At 39.7% G+C, this 20,513-nt stretch overlaps 1 protein-coding gene across 3 annotated transcripts in view; it reads left to right on the forward strand.

Moving 5' to 3' along the window:
* AMPH (amphiphysin) overlaps window positions 1–15,615 on the forward strand; it is a 123,555-nt gene extending 107,940 nt beyond the window's left edge. For 2 of the 3 annotated variants that reach the window (XM_064705054.1, XM_064705056.1), the window contains 5 exons: window positions 3,108–3,164; window positions 7,981–8,118; window positions 9,258–9,521; window positions 11,854–11,955; window positions 14,451–15,615. In XM_064705054.1, coding sequence (XP_064561124.1) covers window positions 3,108–3,164; window positions 7,981–8,118; window positions 9,258–9,521; window positions 11,854–11,955; window positions 14,451–14,558 — 669 coding nt within the window. In that variant the 3' untranslated portion in view covers window positions 14,559–15,615. The remainder of the gene's footprint in view (window positions 1–3,107; window positions 3,165–7,980; window positions 8,119–9,257; window positions 9,522–11,853; window positions 11,956–14,450) is intronic. The other variant, XM_064705055.1, reaches the window with a different exon arrangement.
* The last annotated feature ends 4,898 nt before the right edge of the window (window positions 15,616–20,513 follow it).

Raw genomic sequence — 20,513 nt, forward strand, 5'->3', positions numbered from 1 at the left:
AGATAGAACGGTCCAGGGGATAGGGTACTACTTGCCCATCTGGGCATTTTGGATTCAGTTTGCGGTTTCATAGTCTGCCTGATCAAGATTGGCAAAACTTCATTAGAAGAGCTCATCAGAATTGTTGCCTAGGATCTCTACATAACTTTGTCTTGGTCCTTCAGATTTCCAGGTCCTTAGAACAAATAAAGGTTTTATTAGTAGCTCTCAACAGTTGATCTTTTTTGGGGAGGGGATGAAAGGGTAATTAAAGGGACAGGATGACCATGTGTGCCAACAGAAGAAAAGTTAACCATGATAAACAGTTTATGCATGGAATTCTCCACACAGAAAGAGTTGTTTTTTCTGTTTCTAAAGCATCCCCAAAGGCAGCTATAAATCCAAATGATAGTCTGAAGGATATAATGCCTTAACCACTGGCTTCTTTCTTTTTCAAATACTACTGCCCTTCTCACCACAATTTTTCACATTCAAGCAAAGATGTCATGAGGACATCATAATAAAGTGAATGCTTATGAAGTGTTGCTATTTCCCTTTCTTCTTTTCCTGTATGTGAGACACAGTGCTTGAGATCAGCTTTTCTACTTCCACTGCACTTACTAGTTTGGAAAAAGCTTCCCAGTGCTTTAGGTCTGATGCCTGCCTGGACTCTGATGTTCTCCTGTTAAAGCAGTCAGACACTCAGCTAAATGCTGTGGTTTTCAGAGTAGTATATTCAGAGTAGTATAAGCATACGTGAAGCTACCTCCTGATAAGCTCTTTGCAGACAGAGTGGGTACAGCAGAGGCCAGGGAACAGCCTGCAACCAAGTGTATCTAATTAGGGTTCAATCCCACTTTAGGTACTATTCACAGTGCCCAAATGGTGGAATGTGTAGTTTGAGAGAGCAATACAATGATTAGATACAGAAGAGCAGTCAGCTGTGCCCAGATTCTGAGCATGAAGCTAAGTGCAGGTGAAAAATGGGAGCATAAGGCCATTAAAAATATATGACTCTCTTTTACAGGAGAGAACTGATGTAGAGTAGTGTCTTTCTGTTGAAGTCTCCATAAGCAGATTTTTCTCTCTGGAACCAGCGTGTTAGTTCCCTAATGTTATTCCAGTCATCCTTTTTTCTAGGGCTTTATGCTCTAAAAGTGATACAGTTTATCATGCCTCTCTTCTCAAACTCCATTAACCACAAAATCCCAGCTTCCAGCTAATCAGAAAAGCAAAAATCCTACTAAATTGACTAGTACACAATAGTCAAATTAGCTTCAGGAAATCTCAAGCTTTGGGAAATAAAAGAAGCTCTCCTTACTTTCACCTTCCCAACTAAAATTGTGCTTTTAGTTAATGAGAAAACAGTTACTATTCAAAAATATGCATATGTGTATATTAAATTGTTCTGTAAAGATACCCAAAGCTGGGCTGGTGGGATTCTTACCAGAGAATATTGCTGGGGAATTACTAAGAAAATGAGAAAGGCCAAGATGTTCCTGACTTTGAAATGCAAGAATATACTAATTTCTGAAGGCAAATTGTAAATACAGCTGCTGGCAGAAATTCAGCACTTTTTAGTAGTACAATTAGGGAAGTCATCTGTGTACAGACTTGCAGTTGGACATAATGTTTTTATGGGCAACAGTTTGCTCTGCTCTAGGAAAAAAAAAATTTCTCTGGGTGGCTCTGTGTATACATACATTTCTAGAGTGTGAAATATTTATATTTTGCTGCTGATATTTGTTTTTTCTATTTAAGACCCTCTACAGCCTCCTCAAACTATAAAATTGAAGACTGCATAGCAGGGGCTTGGAAACTTAAGAAAAAAAAGTAATTAATAATTTTTTTAAAGGTTATATAACACCGCAATTTTAACAGGGATAAGGCTCTAAGAGATTTCTTTGGCAACACTACTGTCAGCAGCTGCCCTGTCTTGGCATCTGAGCATGTTTGGGGCTTATGACTGGCTGCAAGCAATGCTAGGTTAGAGTAGAAAAAAAAAAGAGTGATATGAAGTTTGCATGTAACTCACCATTCTTTTATTAAAAAAGAAACATGCAACCATTTCAACTGACACTTTAAGGAATTTTGACGTGACAGTTGTGTGTGAAGGCAGGTAGCTGGAGCCCTGAGTATGTGAGGTTTCCTGGCTCCTGACTGCCAAAGCAGACACTCCAATTTAACATGCCCCCAGGTATGTTTGCATAACTTCTCTTCACCCTTACAGCTCTGTAGAAGAATCTGACCTAGCTGTGTCAAAATTTATTAGCAAAATTGATTTCCATAACAGGGCTTTGACTTGGTTTTGCTTTGCAGAGTGTCTTTAGAAATAGCCATGTCTGCAGAGAGTCAAACCCGAACAGCTAAAAAAGCACTTTCAACCATTCCACACCAAACGTGAATTTTAGTGGTTTTGACTGTTGACCTTTTGTAGAAAAGAACCTGGTGCTGGTAACAAGTAACAAGTACTATTTGGGAGGAGCTTGTTACTGGTCAGTGCATTCAATTGTTTGAACACCTAAATGAGTGTCAGATTTGGCAAACCACTGATGTCTAATTTTTTAATGTCAGGCACTTGCTGCAGGTACCATTGAATATGTGTGATTCTGAAAAATAAAAATAAATAATTATGAATTTTGTGACCCACGTCATTTGAACAGCCCCTTTAAATGAGCTGCAGTCCAACATGAGTGGAAGTAGTGTTTTATGAAGTTTACACTGAGGCCCTGGTGAATTACAGAAAGAGCAGCAGGTGATAATGGAAACAGTTTGAGTCACCAGTGGCAGAAATTTGAGCTTGGTGGAGACTGCAAGGTTCCTTATTAAACAATTCTTCAAAGCTGGTGCTGTTACGAGAATGGTATTAGTAAAAGTCAAATTGTCCTTAACAGTTCCAGTGGGATGATGATAACATATGTAAAGGGTTTGTTTTAGCACATAAATACTTCTATTTCAGATTATATGGGGCAGTATCTCTCTGCTTGATAGTATATACTAGCTCATTTAGCCATTCATATCATTGCATCCATACATGGCACGCTTCCATTAGCTTGATTAATACCAATTTCTCTGCAGCCATTGCTTCAGCATGTGCAAGGTGATGACAATATTTCCTTTTTATACAGGAGAATGTTGAGGCAGGAGATAAGGAGACAACTGGAGCTGCTGAGAAGGAAAGCGAGGTACATATGAATAGACTCAAGTGCGGTTGTGCTTTAATATTTTGAACCATGGCAAAAAAATTTGTCATTTGCATGTCATCAATAGGCAGGCCAGTACCATGCAACTGTGACCTAGCTGTGGTATGTAAGTCTAACACTGCACAGATATATCTCCACCCATGGCATATATTCTAACATATCACCTCTCATTGAATGCAGGATTTATTTTAGAAGCTGCCTGTTGCAGCAGTATAGAGTGCCAAATATTTCAGGGCAGCAGATAAAGTAGCTCCATGGCTAAAGGAGGTATAATGCTGTTTCTATTGACATTTGGAAATACGCTGCATAAATTCCCAGTAGCTCCTACAAACTTCTGTATATTTGTTTACCTAGCCTTTCTGTAAATTCCTTTATTAAAAAAATCCTATGGTTAATCATTTCTTTTTCCTAGCACAATATGCCCTGAGCTAAAACAGATACTTGGAAATAATCATGTTATGAGTTAGTTTGCTAAGCATAGTCTGGCATTATTAGATGCAGTTAAAATCAAATTACAAAGCAAATTAAAAGCTCAGTGACATACTTTAGGCTGTGCATATGTGAACTTGAATGATTGCATGTTGCTTATATTTCTTTAGAGGTCATTAAAGTACTTACTCTGAATCCTTGTGTACTAAAGTGAAACTACAATGTGTTCAAATGTGCACAAAGGGCAGCACAAAAGGATTGGTTGCATATTAAACTCAGGAATAGAAATAGGGACTGGGAAATAACTCCTAGTTATTAATCACTCAGGATTTGTATCTCAAGACTAGCAATCTGTATCTCAGTGCTAGCAATCTGCTTTTTTTGTTGTTACTCATTTTGATGCCATGATATATACAAAAAGGTAATGAACTGGTTTCAGAACGTGCTACGTTCATCTGTCCAGGCTTAGGTTAATTGTCCTGCTGTAAAACTGCATTAGGTCTGCTAGAGCCAAGGATATATTTGTGGCTGTAGGGCATACCAGTGTCACTTGGAAGTGAATTTGGGCCTCACTGGTGCTGTATTCCTCACCAGCACTGCCACATCCACATGGAAGCCACTGGAATTGCATTGGAAGGAAGTGCAGAGTGGGAGTGGTAGATCAAGCCCAGCTTGGTGTGGACTCAGTGCAAGAGTGTTGTGTTGTTCCTCAAGCATTGCCTTGTCACTCCCAACAAGTCTGGTTCAAGAAGAAATATGCCAGAAATGCCTCACAGTTGTGCTAGCACTAAGGCTAAGTCTTTGAAATCTTCTCCCTGTATTCTGATACTACTTTTTCACTCTCTGAGAGTGAATTTGCCCATGTTCTGTTTAAAACAGGTGTTTAAAACAGTATTACTGTATGCAGAAGAGCTGCCATAAGAGATTCAGTTATTTGCTAAGCCAGTATTTGACTGTTAATGGAGCGTGGTCCCTTTGCTACTCTGTGACTTGCATAACAAATTATTCAGTACTACGTCAGAATTTTCCAAGACTTTGCAACTGATGCATTCCCTCAAATTTGATGATTGGTCTCTCTTGACATTAGATAGCTTAGCTGTGATTATAACCACTGTCATAAAAATTACCCATTCCTGTTCTAAATCCAGCCATGGGGCAAGAACTTCACCTCTGGAAGATGAATGTATCTGAGGGAGCTCCTCTGGCAGACCCCAGCCACAGGCTTGGGCCCCTTCTCCTGGGCTCATTATTGCTACTGCTGAATCTGTGGCATTGTGTTGAGCTGGCAGTAATGCTATGAGAGTACAACTGTGTGGATAAGCTGCATCCTGGGTAAAGAAAACTCCACATCTGTGCAATTAAAACAGTTGAGTGGTTCTATCACACCCCTCATTATACTGGATGATCCTTTTTTTTTTTTTTTTTTTTTTGCCTCTGTGTGCTTGGTGTAATGGGACAGCTGTCCTAATTTCAATAATTTGAGATTGCTAATTTGGAGTACTATTAGACTGCCTAATGTTATTAATTACCTATATAAAAGAGATTTGTAGGATTGGTTTTCAGTGTGAAGTAAGGTAATACAAGTAGCTGTATCTACAAGGATGTGGTTCAACACAGCTGGTTATGAATTCAGCCTTCTGCCCTTTTTTTTTCTCTTCCGTCTTAATCAGATATTTGAAGCTGATAGTGAGGTTCATTCTGTGCTACCTCATATGCCTTTTTATAAAAGCTTTTTTTGTAAAAGCATCTAGCTTTTAATGGTTTTGTACTCTTAAGACACAAGAAAAATGATTGTGATTGTGAACTATGGTATACATTTAGTGACTCATGACTGCATGCTGTGAGAGTGTCACGCTTTCACTGTGGGGCATTTGTGGTAAATTAGTATCCTCCTCCTTAGTAAAATAAAATGGTCCATAGGAATCCAATAAGTAGAAAAGAAGTTGTTGATCTTAATCAGAATAGACAGCAAGACCAGTTTCTGCAGCATGCTCTTAGAAATGCATGGTGTCAAATCAATCTGATGTGCACTTTATTCCCACTATTTCCTACTAACTTCTTCCAGGACTTTAACATTCATCATTTATTTGTGTATCTTCTTGGATCAAGACTGCTAAAATTGGTAATACTATATCAGTGGCAGACTTGCATGCCTTATAGGAGAAAATGCCAACATCTGACCTTCTCTGTTGATGTTATTTCCTCTTACAATAGAGCATGCTTCAGCAGCAGCAATTTCAATTTAAATTAAAGTTGCCCAGTGATTTCTATAAATCCATACAATATTGTCTGTCTTCATGGATTCCAGAAGAATTTCTTTATCACATCAATTAATAACAGCAGATAGGAGTAGTGGTGAATATTTAATGTTGCTAAAAAACAATGCCTGAATGGTGCCCTTGAACAGTTGCTGAGTTCAGGTAGTGAAGTTAGCTTCATCCACAGGGGAAAGATCAAACTGAGGAAATAAATAGCATCAGACTGTTCACTGGATATCAGAGAGATTACTACTAACTGTGGCTTGACATTGGTACCTTGAAAAGACTTTTCCTTCAGTGTTTTTTCTTTATCCTTGAGCCATCTGCTGTAAGGTAAAGCTTCTGTCTTGAAAATTAGATTAAAACAATGAGTTTCATAATTTACCTTCAACAGTCCAAACCTTAAGATTAATCAATTTTAAGTATATACCCAATATGCTACCATAAGCAGTATATAGCAATGCAAGTGTTAGGGGGCTGCATGAATTACAAGCGTCTTGGTTTAAGACAGTTTAAAAGGAGAACACTCTGGAATGGGTTACCTCCCTTTATAGGTTCAACCACTCCCTTTCCGCCACTAAGGAATGAATATGAGTAGATACAAGTGAAAAATATCAGTTCACTAATAAATTAAATAGCAACAAGCAAAAGCCAACAATAAGTAACTGCTAGATACAAAATAGCTAAATGTTTTGAACCCATGAGAACAGAGAGATCCAAAATGCCAGCAAACAGCCTTTCCTGAGATAGCACCCGACAGGGGCAACTGCATGGGAAAGACAAAGGGACCGGATGGCGTCCGATCCCTCCCAGGAAGGCAGGAGCTCATGGAGCAGCTCCAGTGGTAGATGAAGACCCGACAGGTAGATGAAGACTCAACAGGTAGATGAAGACTCTGGGCTCAGTGCTCTCCTCACAGCCAGAGGCAGCAGGGCAGGCAGGGCCAGGCAGAGCCATTGGGCCGGGGCACTCACGGCTCACAACAGTCCGGGCCAGCGCCAGGGCTGCTCCGCTTCTGTTGGCGCGATACCTCGACTGAGATGGGCACCTGCGGAATCCATCCCAAGGCAGCTTAAAGCCTCCAACTTCAGTCTCTCCAACACAAGGAAGAAGACAAAAATACGAAAAGAGAACCCAGAAAGGGAGAGGCCTCTGCTTAAGCAAAGCCCAGGCAGCTAGCAAAGAAAAACCACGCAGCAAGAGGGAGACAACCTGCCCTGCTAGGGCAGACTGTAACAATGCCCATGATAGCGTCCTGTCCCAGTTTTTCCAGCTGCAGGGTCTTAAAAAGACAGTAACAATTTGGGGAGCAGATAGATAGGGAATACAATAACCTTTTGAGTTATTTATACTTTGTAACAACAAGTGACAGTTTCTGCTGGATGAAGGATTTAGGCAGTTACTTTTCTATCCACTTTTCATGAGCTTGAATAAATCATGCATTAACTTCTTAACACAAACTGATCAGAAATTATTCAGTCACAGCCAGACTTTAAATGTATCTTTTTATGCTGACATAAGTATAGATCTTTGTGGTTAATTTTTTTCTGATACTTACCGAGACATAGAATATATTTACTTCTCCTGACATGACCTGATTTGTAAGTCCCTCTGTTAGAAAAGAATGTGTAACTAAGATTACAAGATTTTTGAAGCCAGGCAAGGTCTGTGGTGAGGTAGGTGACTAGCTGGAGGAGGCTTGAAGGCTCTTCCCAAGAACAGACTCCATTAGCAGGGACTATGGACCCCTAGACAGTTTGCAAGCTCCTCTTCCTCTGCAGAAAAATCAGTGGTAAATTTCTTCCACAATACCACTGAAAGACAAGGGAAGGAAAACAGCTTTGACAAACAGTCAGAACACCTGAGGACTCAGCTAAATGTTGCCTTGTGAGGTTTCATAAATGTCTCTCTCCCACTTTTTAATCAGTTTTTTCTGTACAAGCTTGTCCCCAGCCCTGCTCTTCTGCATAAATCAAGAGGAACACCAGAGAACTCAAGACCATAGGTCAGCATCACACAGGGAGGTCACAGAGCAGAGGCTGGCCCATGTTCTCTCCAGCAAGTGTCTGTAACTCGTACCCTGAAAGGTCGCTCCCTTCTGTTGTTTTTAGGTGATGCCTGTTGGTGAGAGCACTACGGTGTCAGAAGACAGTGCAGCTGTGGCAGCAGGAGCTGCCACCACTGAGCAGGAGGATGTTGCTGAAGGTGACAAACCTCAGGGAGAAGAAAAAGAGGCTGATATGTCTCAGGTAACTCGTGTCAGTGCATGGGAGAGTGTGTTAGGGGAATCAGGACAGATTAAACAGCCTGAGAGAGGCAAGGCTACTGCAGCTCTGTGCCCCCAGGTTCAGCCAGTACAGGTTCAACGAGCAGCAAGATTGATGTTCTCTTGGGATGGCCCTAGAAAGGTCTCACACAGGGTATCCTGTCTTTGAAGTCCTTACTTTGGTTTGTGCTGATAACATCACATAACAGGGCTTTCTGGAGAAATAGGACATGATGCCAGGATATAAGAAAAATCCAATTGTTTCTCTGCCTATCAATAGCATTACTTTGTTTCCTGTAAGTCATGGTGGTCAAGCCATGTATCCATATCTGGACTGCTGCCTTTTCATCTGCAACCTCTGAGGAGCTGACAAACACCTGGTAGAGCAGACCCTGTAGCTGAGCAGCCAGTCACCACCTGATTTCATTGCATATTCTATTTCATCTGTGCTCCAGGATAAGATGGTTTGGAAGATGATCTATGAACAATTTTTTTTTTTCAGGTTGGGTGCTACAAGAAGTTTTATTAAATGCTTTTTTGCTGGGATTCATAATTGGTCAGATGCTGCTTAGATTTTTTGCTTTCTCTGTTCCCAGTTACATTGTTGTAAATCAGGAGAGATCCCTTCAGTCAAAGAAAGCGGTCATATTTCCTTCTTCCATCACCTTCTATCACTATTATCCCGCTGACTTCAATTTCCAGATAAAAACAGTACTGTGATTACTACTACTGGCTTCACTCAAACTTGCTGAAACTAAAGAGCAGAGTGAAGGAAAAAGGTGTAGTGATTTCCAGGAATGCTGAAAATAATAAAAATTCTCTGTAGGTAGCCCAAGCTACCTACAGAGAATTTTTATTATTTAGTGCAATAATGTGTAAAGTAGGTTTAGGAGGACTAAGGGGAGCAGTGATAAAAGGGAGGGGATTATTCCTTGACATTCTTGCACGAATACTGTTTTCTGTCTGAAAAATTCATGGTAGAGAAAAATAGAAATTCTCATCCCCATATATGCCCTATGCAATAAACAAACGATAGTGTTTTCCTGCTTGAAATAAAGTACTAAAAATTTGTATTGTATTTGTTTTCTCTGGGGGGGTTGTTTTTTTGGTTTTTTCCCCCAGGAAAAGGTCAGCAGCATCCCTGCAGTAGTAATAGATCCAGCATCAAACAACGAGGGGGAGGGAGAACACAAAGTCGTCATGGATGAGTCCAAAGATGCCACAACAGAGATGGGCGCTCAGGTCACCGACACTTCTCTCAGTGAAACTTCCCAATCTGGAAATGATCAGAAACCTGCTGAAGAAATCCAGGCTGCACTTTCTCAGGATCAGCCCGTTCCAGCAGAAGATGAAGCTTCAGCAATGCCACCTGGTTTTCTCTATAAGGTCTGCTTCTCCATTCTTCTTTTAGATAGATCCCTAGCTTCTGTGGATGAGTCTTGTCTGCACAGGTAGTGTTGTGATTTGTTGAGGGCAAAGGATTCTTAATTTATCAGCCACTTACATGCACAAATACATGTAACTACAAGTGTAATATTGTGTTGTTGCTTCATAAATAAAGTCTAAGGTACATTTTCTGCATGCTTGTTGCTGTGCATATATTACATAGCTGTAAGAATCATTGAAGTACAAGAACACTTGAATCTCACCAAATGACTGCTGAAAATTAATATATGGAATAAAACTGCACTGCTGCATAGTTAATCAGGAATATTGTTGATATATGCTAATTATATATCTGATATGCTGACAGTGTATTTGATCTCTCAGGTCCCTTGCAAACCCAAAGCATTCTATGATTCTATGATCGTTTTAAAAATGGCCTTTTTTCTGGCCTGAAAATCTTTAGTGAAGTACTGACTCTATTGAAACTCATGGCTGCAGTTAATGGTAATGAAGCCAAAATGTCATTCAGTAACTTTACTAATAATATAAACTATTATGGTAATCAAACAGAAAAAATTAATGAGGCATAAGAGAAGTTTTTTCCTTGGCTGGCAAAACCCCCAGGGTTTTCTGGTTCACAAGATTCTTTGAAAATACTTTTCATTTAGAATCACTGAGGAGCAGAAAAACTCCTTGAGGATGGATGAACTTTACATGCTTCCTACTATAATTTGCATAGTTCAGACTAATTAGTCCCATAGCACTCTCTAAGTATGCCATTCTTTTTGGTCTATTTTCATTGCTCAATATTTTCTGCAAACTTTGTGGATAGCAGTAGGGTAAAGGTAAACACTATCATGCAACTCAAACATGCTGTCATAGTTAATCTTTTGCTTTTCATCCCACTCTCTAGGGTCAGACATAGAGAAGGAGAAGCAAAATATATGCTTTCAATCTGGTTCCCAATGCCACTTCCTTTCATAATCGCAGAGTTATCGTGGAGCTGTCTGTGCTTTGAGAAAATTAGACTAGCTATCTTTTAAGGAGATAAAACCATTTACTTAAAATGGTCTGTTACAACGACATGCTGATCTTGCCAATGTTTGAATGCTCACCCCTTTGAAAGGCAGATATTTTTGGGCATATTATGGGCATACCCATCTGCTGGTAAGTGGGAGTTCCAAGGCAATCATGAAGTAGGGTTCCCATTACTCACCTCTTGGATCATCTATTGCAATGGGTACTGTATATCTGACTCAAATGTTTATAGATATTCACAAGAAGAGTAATACAACAATGGCCACAACAAGAGAATGAGAGAATATAAAGTTCTTGAGAATATTTCTCAATTTTATTTGTAAAATCCTGCCACCCCTCTCGCAGATCTTGTCGTGATAATGGGGAATGGAAGGCAGTTCCTTACATGGGAAAAATGACAGTGACAGGCCTTGTCCAAGAGGCAGGACTTGTGGAATGTTGCATTATAATCTGTCCTTGAGATCTTGTAATCTTGGGGAAAGATCTTAAGTTTCTTCTGTTACTCTCAGGAAAGGAAACTATCCTTAACTTGTCCCTGCTTCTAAGGATAGGCATTAAAAACTGACATGAATCAATGTCTTTATTATCAATTTATGCCAGATCAAAGGAGGTGGTTCTGTTATAGTGAGATCCCAGCTGGAGTGCTACATACAGTCCTGGGGTCCCCAGCATAAGAAGGATATGGAATTGTTGGAACAAATCCAGAGGAGGGCCAAGGTTGATAAGAGGACTGGAACTGCACCACCTCGAGCACAGGCTGAGAAAATTGGGGCTGTTCAGCCTGGAGAAGAGAAGGCTCCATGCAGAACTCATGGCAGCCTTCCAGTATGTGAAGGGAACCTACAGGGAAGCTGGAGAGGGACTCTTCATCAGGAACTGTAGTTCCTTATAGGACAAGGAGCAATGGGTACAAATTGAAAGAGGGAAAATTTGGATTAGGTATTAGGAAGAAATTTTTACTGGGAGAGTGGTGAGACAGTGGAACCGGTTACCCAGGGAGTTGGATGTGGATGCCCCAGCCCTGGCAATGTCCAAACCAGGTTGGATAAGGCCTTGAACAACCTAGTGTAGGGTGTCCCTGCCCAAGGCAGGGCAGGTTGGGACTAGATGATCTTTAAGGTCCGTTACAACCTGTTAGCATTCCATAATTCTATGATAATTTGAATGCACTTTTCTATAGCCATATGTTTGCATAAAGATGATTTTTTTTTCAGTCCAGATTTAACAGGTAATTTTGTTAAGAAAATAGCTTCATTTAGATCACATCTATATATGTGGTGTTTTTTTTCTTTAGGTTGAAGTTTTACATGATTTTGAGGCAGCTAACAGTGATGAGCTTAATTTAAAACGAGGAGATATTGTGCTAGTGATTCCTTCTGAGACCACAGCTGATCAGGTAAAAACAGGATTCTTCCTTTTGTTGCCACTTTTCTTTGTCTCAACTTTTTTTTTTACAGGTTATAGTTAATGGGAATGTGTATTCAAAATTATGTTCCTGTAAGAAAACACAAAGATTTTACTTATGCCTTTGTATGTAGTTTCATTTGAGGCTAAATTGCACAACTGACTATACCTGAAGTCACAGATACATGTTATTAGCAGGATCTGACCTCTGCATATTTTTTAGGACTTTTTTGTGCTACATTGTATTTTACACTAACACACAGGTACACAAAGATTTCATGCAGAGGATGACCTACAAACTCTGTTACATTGTTGTACATCATCTTGTCATCATTCCAGTAGAACTGAGTACATGCTCCCTAAATGTTCAGTTTTCATGTGTGATTTGTAGAAATAGTGCAAATTCACCCACAGAGAGCACTGAATGCACACAAAATGGGGTGTCCTACAGCCCAAAGGTATAGAGATGCTGCTCTGTGTTGGGTGCCTCTGATAAAGAAAACTTTGCCCCTCGGAAGCCTGAATCTGAATTAAACAATAATTTAATTTAAGGCATATAATTTTGTTCTAACATTGTATTTCAGGAGAATTTTTAAACAATTCTATTCCATATGTTAAACTGAATTGCAGTGAAGGATGTTGATTTTGGCTGCTGCTTTAAAAGAGAAGACTGTACTGTACCCTATTAGCACCAGCCACTCCATGGGCTTCTGTTAGTGCCTGTAGTGTTGGTAAGAAGTCTCCCAATTGATTTCGGGGTTGAGGAGTGGGGGACTGGATCCTGCCTGATCAGGTAGCCAAGACCACTGCTCTGAAAGAAGAATATCTCTTAAAATAGGCCTAAATACTAATGCCCTAAGCATATATGAGCCCTGAGAACTGTGTTTGAAATTGTTTTGCTGGTTGATGCTGTTCGAAGTTAGGTAATTATCAGTCCTCTCAGCTGTGCTTTCTTTAATTCAAGATACAAATTCTTGGCTTTTGTGAGTGGGTTTTTTTTTACTTATTTCAAAACAAAATATTTACACTACAGCAGATACATAACTCTTTTTATTGGAATGAAATCTATTGTCCCTACTCAAATTATGCTGTCTTACCTCATAGGCAGTTCAATTGATTTCACTGTCGGTGTTTGCAGAATAGGACACTACTCTAAGGATAGCAAAATATGGTCTCTGACTTAGTCTATTTTTTGCTAGGATACTCGGTGTTAAATACATGATAATGCTTGGTGAGTCCATGAAGTGTAATTCTTCTTCTGGTATGCACTGAAATTCCCATTAGCATTAATTGAAGTAAATTTTGTGCAGTGATGGAGAAAATAAACCTTTATGTACTCATGTTTCTGAAGCCATTCTTTTCTTATATTTATTGCACGTTACATATTTCCCCTTCATGTTTAACATCACCATAACGCTCAATGCTTTTGTCTTTTGCCAGATACTTTGTTGATTTTTATAAAGGCTTATCTTTGTTATTCTTTATTCTCTTTCAAAAATGACCTGTCTAAAGCCTTAATTCCAATACACCTGGTAACATCAACCTCCATTTGAAGAAAACCTGCCCCACACAGTGGCTTTTTCCATTAGACTTGCATTTAAGTTATTATCCAGTAAAACTGTGTATTCTTTTCTACACTCTATACTGCCTATGCTGAAGAGCTGCAGTTCCTCTACCTCTTAGATATTCCACATGCCTCACTTAAATATGCAGTCAATGTCACAGATAAGCTTGATCTGCTTTAATGATGCTGATTTGGGGGCAGAGAGCCCTCACCAGCACACAGAGCCCCCCCATAATTATGATTGGTGGTGTATGTGTTCAAGCTGTTCTATCTGCATATGTACTGTCTGTACAGTAATAATATGACAACATTAGAAGTTCTGTTTGCCATGGCTTTGCTTCGGTTCCTTTTCTTTAAAGGAAAAAGATACAGAGTTTCTTAGTGAGATGAGAGTAGATTGGTCATTTTTTAAAATACCAAATTATTTTATTCTAGGTAGAATATATCACACTTGAGAGAATCCAGTACTTTCCAATATGGAATCTCTCTTTTGTTTGCTTGGACAGCTGCTGATTTGTTGATATTCTGCTTATCAAGTCCTGGTTTATGTTTCCAGGAGTTTTTTTAAAAAGAATTACATACTTTCTAGACATAGTAACTCCTGAGACTGCAAGAACTGTTCTTTCTTCTGACTGTTGATACATGAATGAGAGAAAAATATCTCAGAGGAAAAAAATTAGGATTCAGAACTATTCTTCCCCCACCTAGATGGGCTAAAGGCTATCGTGTGCTTGCAGTCACTTGGTCTCACAAAATTGTAGTCTGGTAGAACAGAGAAAATTATCTGTGCAAAATTAGAGGCAGCTTTTTAACCAAAACACCAAGTCCTTTTAGCCATGTTTTTCTGAAACATCTTCAGTCTGAAGATCATAGTGAGGAATGGGATACCTAAAATTTAAGAGTCTCTGTCTTTTTCTTTGCAGGAGGCTGGCTGGTTGACTGGCATTAAGGAATCCGAGTGGCTTCAGTACAGAGATGCAAATAGTTATAAAGGACTTTTCCCAGAGAACTTCACACGCCATCTGGAGTAGTTCTCCCAGGCAGACAAATGTAGTATGAAGCTCAGTCAGTAGGTTTCTAACCTCGTTGAAACACAGGAGCCCACCTTTTTGTTGTTTAAGCTGTTAATGGTTTACAGACTGGTGCCAGACAAAGCTAGTTGAAACATATCAAATGAGCATGAGTGCAAACAGTTAAGCTGTAATTTCTGAAGCAGTACGTGGGAAAAAAAAACCAGATAAAAATGAAATGTCCTTATTTGTTCACGAGTATGTGGCGACAGGTTTGTTTGTGCTTCGTCAGAGCTATGGTGATCCTGTATTTGATCCTTTCCCAAGAAATCTGAAATTAGCTTCCTCAATACCAAAACCTTAACTTCTCTGCACTAAGTGTATTGTATTCCGTTGCACTGCAGAAGATTTAATTAATTATCCTGTAGTTATAAGGTCAAACTATTACAAGTTCCATATGTTAAAAAGATAGTTAACTACTGCAACGTTTTTCAGTGTTATTTTTGGACATGCATAATATATATACACAAGGACTTATATGTGTATATATAAGTGCATATGGCTATATGCATTTTCACAACTTCATTGTAGCTCTTTGGCTGTGTAGTATCATCCAGTACATGCATTGCTTTTTCATTGTCTGGCATTACAGGAAACAGTTTTGTTCAAAGCAAAACTAACTACTCCATTGCCAAAACATGATACAATATCTGTGTTTGTAATGTGGAATTTTCATTCTTAGATGATGAATAACATCATGTTCAAAGCCGCTAACCTTTGAGAAGGCATGGCTCGGTCTCCTCTTCCAGCTGCAGTAGTTACAATGAGATAACCTGGAGGGGGGAGTTGTTATGATGCTAATCTATACTTTTTTATTTAATTGGCTGAATACATTTTCAAAAAGAAACAGAACTAATCTCTGAGAATAAATAAACACAATATATTTTCACTATATGTATTTATGCAGCATACCTTCACAGAACCTTTTAAAGTAAGATATATATATCCTGTATCAAAAAGTCATCTGTAACTTATGTTTTCCAGTGCTGTGTCATTAAAAATAAACCTTTGGTCCAAAGAAGCTGTTTTTTCTGTGGTACTTTTGAAGTTTTGTAAGAAGTCCATATAATTTATACATTGTATTATATAATCTAAACTTAATTTAATACCTCTTTTTCCAAAGGAATATAGCATAACAGGTGCAACCTCTAAATTCTTGTTCTCAACCCAAGTTGTGGCTAGAGTTCCAAAAAGTCTGAACCCCAGCTCAGTATGTCTCTCTGCTGCTCTTCCTGTTCCCAGCTCTGACCACCAGCTAATATCTGTGCAGTGAGAAAGGGAGATTGTCTGTATTTAACCATCACTCAGCTGAAGATCTCTGTCTCTTATTGATTCTTCACTTGTCCACTTTTGTCATAAGTAAGTTTTCTATAAATCTGCTCCACTGTGTTTGCTGAGGCATGGAAGCTGCAAATATTTAGGAATATCTATATTTTCCTAGGAATTCAGTTATTTTTCATTAAACATTTGTCATCTCGTATGCAAACAATATCTGTTTCTACTCCATTCCTAATTTGCTAAATCTCAGTTGAAGAAACTGTGCCTCTTGAAGAAGAGGAGGGTTGATATTTTCTCTGTTTTTCAGGGTCTCTCTCAGTAGGTTTTGCAGGTAAGTCCAATGATAGCTGTGTTTTGTGAAGAAGCTGAATGGCTCAGTTGTGACAGCTGGGATTTTGGATTTGAAATATCCAGTGAGTCTAAGGAGGTTACAGGAAAGCATGCTGGTTTTCTGTTCTTTCCTTCAACAGGTTTGATCTAGGGCCAATAATCTCTCCAAGGACAAAACTTGCTTTTGGTTTTCTTGTTACAATAAATTCCAGACTTCAGCACGCCATTTTGAGGTGGTCATAATAACTTATTACACTTGGTTTGGAGTGATACTCGTGATAACCTCCAGGTAGCTTCTTGCTTAACTGCATCTCAGCACTTGATAATTCCACATATCACTGGAAAAGCCCAGCACGGTACAATGGAGCTTCATTTTCCCTGTGGACACCATGTCACCACCTCTTTGAAAGGGACCTGCTGTCAAGTGAGATTGTTATGTGTGACAGTCCTAACCCTAAGGTCGTTATGATCAAAGCATTGCTATGATCAGCCAAATGTATCCTTTTACCAGGTGTCCATCACATGCACTTACTGTTATTCGGGGCCCTCTTGGTTTTATCAGTATTGACGTCAAATTCAAACACCTTTGGTCTTGATTCTTCTAATCTTCTTGGTCACAGCACAATGTGACAGATTCACAGAGGGTTTCAAATGCACTTAAGATTGTACATAGATAGGAAAGGTCTCTGGCCTACAGCAAAGAGCTTTCATGGTACTGCCGTCATTTGTTGGCAACAAGATGCATTGATAATGTTCCAAAAGCTGTGGCATCACTCATGTTGTGTAATTGAAATGTTGCAGGTTACTGTGTACATGGCATACCATTCTGACATTATGTCTTCACATCTCACATACATAACCCAGAGCCACAAGTGTCTTGCAGAAAGGATGAAGAAAATTATTGTTTGCAAAATTCCATATACTAGGATGATACACTCATGTCTACAGCTCATGAGGTGAATCCTGTGCAGTAAGTGTTCTATAAAACTTTATTCTATGACAAGCAAGGGAAATACTTTCCACTATGTACTACTATTACATACATGATACACTTGTGTTACACTGCATTAACTGGAGTTACATTCCATATGAAATTATATTAGCCCAAAATGATTTCTCCCTTTACTTGGATTTTTTTTTTTTGATTTACAGTGTTGCATTTGTCAAATTACTGAATTTTGTGCTTTCAGAATTGTAAAACTCATTGTTTCTTGGTTTCTCTAATGGCTTATTTATGCCTAAGAGAGCGTATGCCACTAACCTTTTTGAGCAGGTGTAGTTTATAATTCTACATTAAATAAACCCTTGAAAGATTTAGAGATCCAGTCTCCTGATCCCACAGACTGATGATTCATGGTATGGTCTTTAAAGAAAGACAAAGTAACTGAAGATAGAGGATCATGGAACATGTTGTATGAGTAAACAAATAAATTTTGTGTATTTGCAGCTCATCTATCTGGTTTACGACCTTTCCTGAATAATGAAAACTGCATAAGCTGAGCAACACTTCTGTCCTTTCTCTTCTCCTCCCCTCCCTATCTTGCATATCTCTTCCACTAGATGCATCTGTCCCTGCCACAGGAGAGAAGGCTGAGGGGTGCAGTCCTACTCAAATAGCATGGTGTTCAATTCCAGGATGTCTTGATTACTGATGCCCTAATTATCAGAGAGATGTTAAATAAATCAAAGTCTCATTAAGCTCATTCTTAACAAAAATTTTGTAGTGTCTTGCTGCTGCAGAGAAAAAGGCATCAAAAGAAAGCCACTGTGATGGGTATTTTAGATGGATGGGATTGGGAAGGAGCAACCATTGGCTGAAGAACACTTTACAAGGTTGTCACGTCTGCTCTGTGCCAGCAGAGCACAAGCAAGTAGCAGGCATAAGTACCACAGTAGCCTCAAACCCACCACAGTTTGCTGTTTGAAGTACAAAATCATATTTTATGATTTTAAATTAGATTTGAAAGATCTATCTTTTCCCAGCTGCAAGTTCACTTGAGCGAATCTTCACCATTCTTTGACTTTTAACCCTTTTGTCCCAAGAGTCTTCACCCATGTAATTTGAGCTCTGGTGCTTTGTGCATCTTGTCTCTACCAGCATCTCAACTATTTCCCTCTTTTCACTCTGGCCTGTTTAATCAACACAGAAGCATCACACAGGGAAAAATGCAGCACTTTCCAAATGGTTTCTCCTGTAACCAACAGAAAGACCTCTTAATTAGCATTAATTTGCAAAAGCTGAAATTATCCATAAGAGGGTTGCACTGCATATTCAGATGCTTAATAGCAGTTAAAGGAAACTTTCATGAAAGAAAAGACTCAGACAGCAATAGAAGTACCACTCTGTGTGGATGCAGGCTTTCTATCCAGCCACAGGCACTAAATGCAATGCAGATAACAACAAAGTATTGTGTAGCCACCAAAACTTGAGTCTTCAGGAGCCAATGGTACTCATATCTGCTGAAGACAGTCCAAAATGCAAAATCCTCTATGGCCTCAGCCTGGTTTCAGAGGAGAAAAGAGGCTGGGGTTTCTTTTGGTGCTGTCAGAGCGCAGGCTTTGATGTGAACCAGATAAACCCCCGGTCACTACTAGTGCCTTTGTATTTGCCTAGACAGACTGCTTGAGGTACAAGGTATCATTGGACCAAGAACATCAAAGCACTGCAAAGGTAAGTAGTTAGGTACTTAAATTATTACATTTCCAAGGTACATGCTGCAAAGGAGAAGGTTAAGGTAGTCCAGATTTGCAAATTTAATTCATAAGAAAGTCAACATTTCTGTATTAAAGCTTTTAAATTAAACATCTTGACCTGCAATGGAAGGAAGAATCTGGCTGTATGTCAGTGAATGAAAAAAGAAACAAAACATGTAATTTTGAAGAATTAACTCTGCAGGTTAACACATAATTGCCAAATGATGGCCTGCAGGCTTCTGTGAGAAGCTGCTGGAAACTTCCTTCATGTTTGGCAGAGCTAATCCCTGGTGGCTCCAAAGAGGGATGTGCTGCTGGTCAAGACTGGGCCAGTTGGAAATGGTGGTGATGCCTCTGTAACTACAGATTTAAGAAGAAAGGAGAAAAGTGACTGCACAGTTGTAATTGTGGCCAGAGATGAGTGGAGTGACAATATGGGAGAGGAAAAACTCTGCAGACACCAAGGTCAGTGGAGAAGGAGGGGGAGGAGGTGCTCCAGGCACTGGAGCTAGGATTCCCCTGCTGCCTGTGGTGCCAACCATGGTGAAGCAGCTGTGCCCCTGCAGCCCACGGAGGACCAAGGGGATGCAGAGATCCACATGCAGCCATGGAGGAGCCCATGCCAGAGCAGGTGGATGCCCGAGAGGAGACTGTGACCCTGTGGGAGACCCAGGGAGAGGAAGCCCTTTCTGGAGTAGCCTGTGCTTCAAGAACTGCACCCTGTGGAAGAGTGACCCATGCTGCAGCAGTTTGAGGAGGACTGTGGCATGGGCTCACATTACAGCAGTTCACAGGGAGCTGCTGCCCATGAGATGCACTCATGCTGGAGAAGTTCTTGGAGAATTGTCTCCTATGGGAGGGACCCCACAATGGAGCAGGAGAAGCACTCCTATCTCTCCCTGAGCAGTGAGTGAGCTGACCATAACCCCTATTCTCTGTCTTCCTGCCCCACTGGGGAAGGAGGTAGAGTAGGGAAAGAGGGAGGGTAGGGGAAAGGTATTTTTAAGGTTTTATTTTACTTCTCATTATCCTGGTCTGATTTTATTTAGAAATAAATTTAAACTTAATCTCTATGTTGAGCCTGTTTTGTCCATTGCCGTATTCAATGAATGATCTCTCCCCATCATTATCTCAAGCCATGAGAAAAATTTAATACATTTTGTTAAATTTTTTGTTACATTTTCTCTACCCTGTCCAGTTTGTGGAGGGGAGTAAGAGACCAGATGTGGTAGGCACCTGGCATCCAGCCAGCCTCCACTACACAAAGTCATGCAAAATCCTCTGAGTGGCTAAAATCTGACAGACCTGTCAGGGTTCTGTAACTCCCATGGTGTCATAAAGATACACACAAAAGTGGAGGTTGTCAATAGTCTTCGGCAGAGATTCAGAACCCTGTATTTTAAGTCTGTAAGATGCTTCATGTGAGAGCCAGTACAAATACTGAGAATATTTAGGTATCTCCTAGCCCAAGAAAGAATATCACACTACTGTCCACCTAAAAAGAACTCATGCAAATTTAAAAGACAGATGTTAAATAGTTTTGCTTAAAAATCTCAGACTAGGAATCCTTGGCATCCATCCATGCCTATGGATTGCACAGCTGCTCACAAAGGG

The sequence above is a fragment of the Zonotrichia leucophrys genome, chromosome 2 (assembly GCF_028769735.1).
Source record: "Zonotrichia leucophrys gambelii isolate GWCS_2022_RI chromosome 2, RI_Zleu_2.0, whole genome shotgun sequence".
NCBI classification, from domain to species: Eukaryota; Metazoa; Chordata; class Aves; order Passeriformes; family Passerellidae; genus Zonotrichia; species Zonotrichia leucophrys.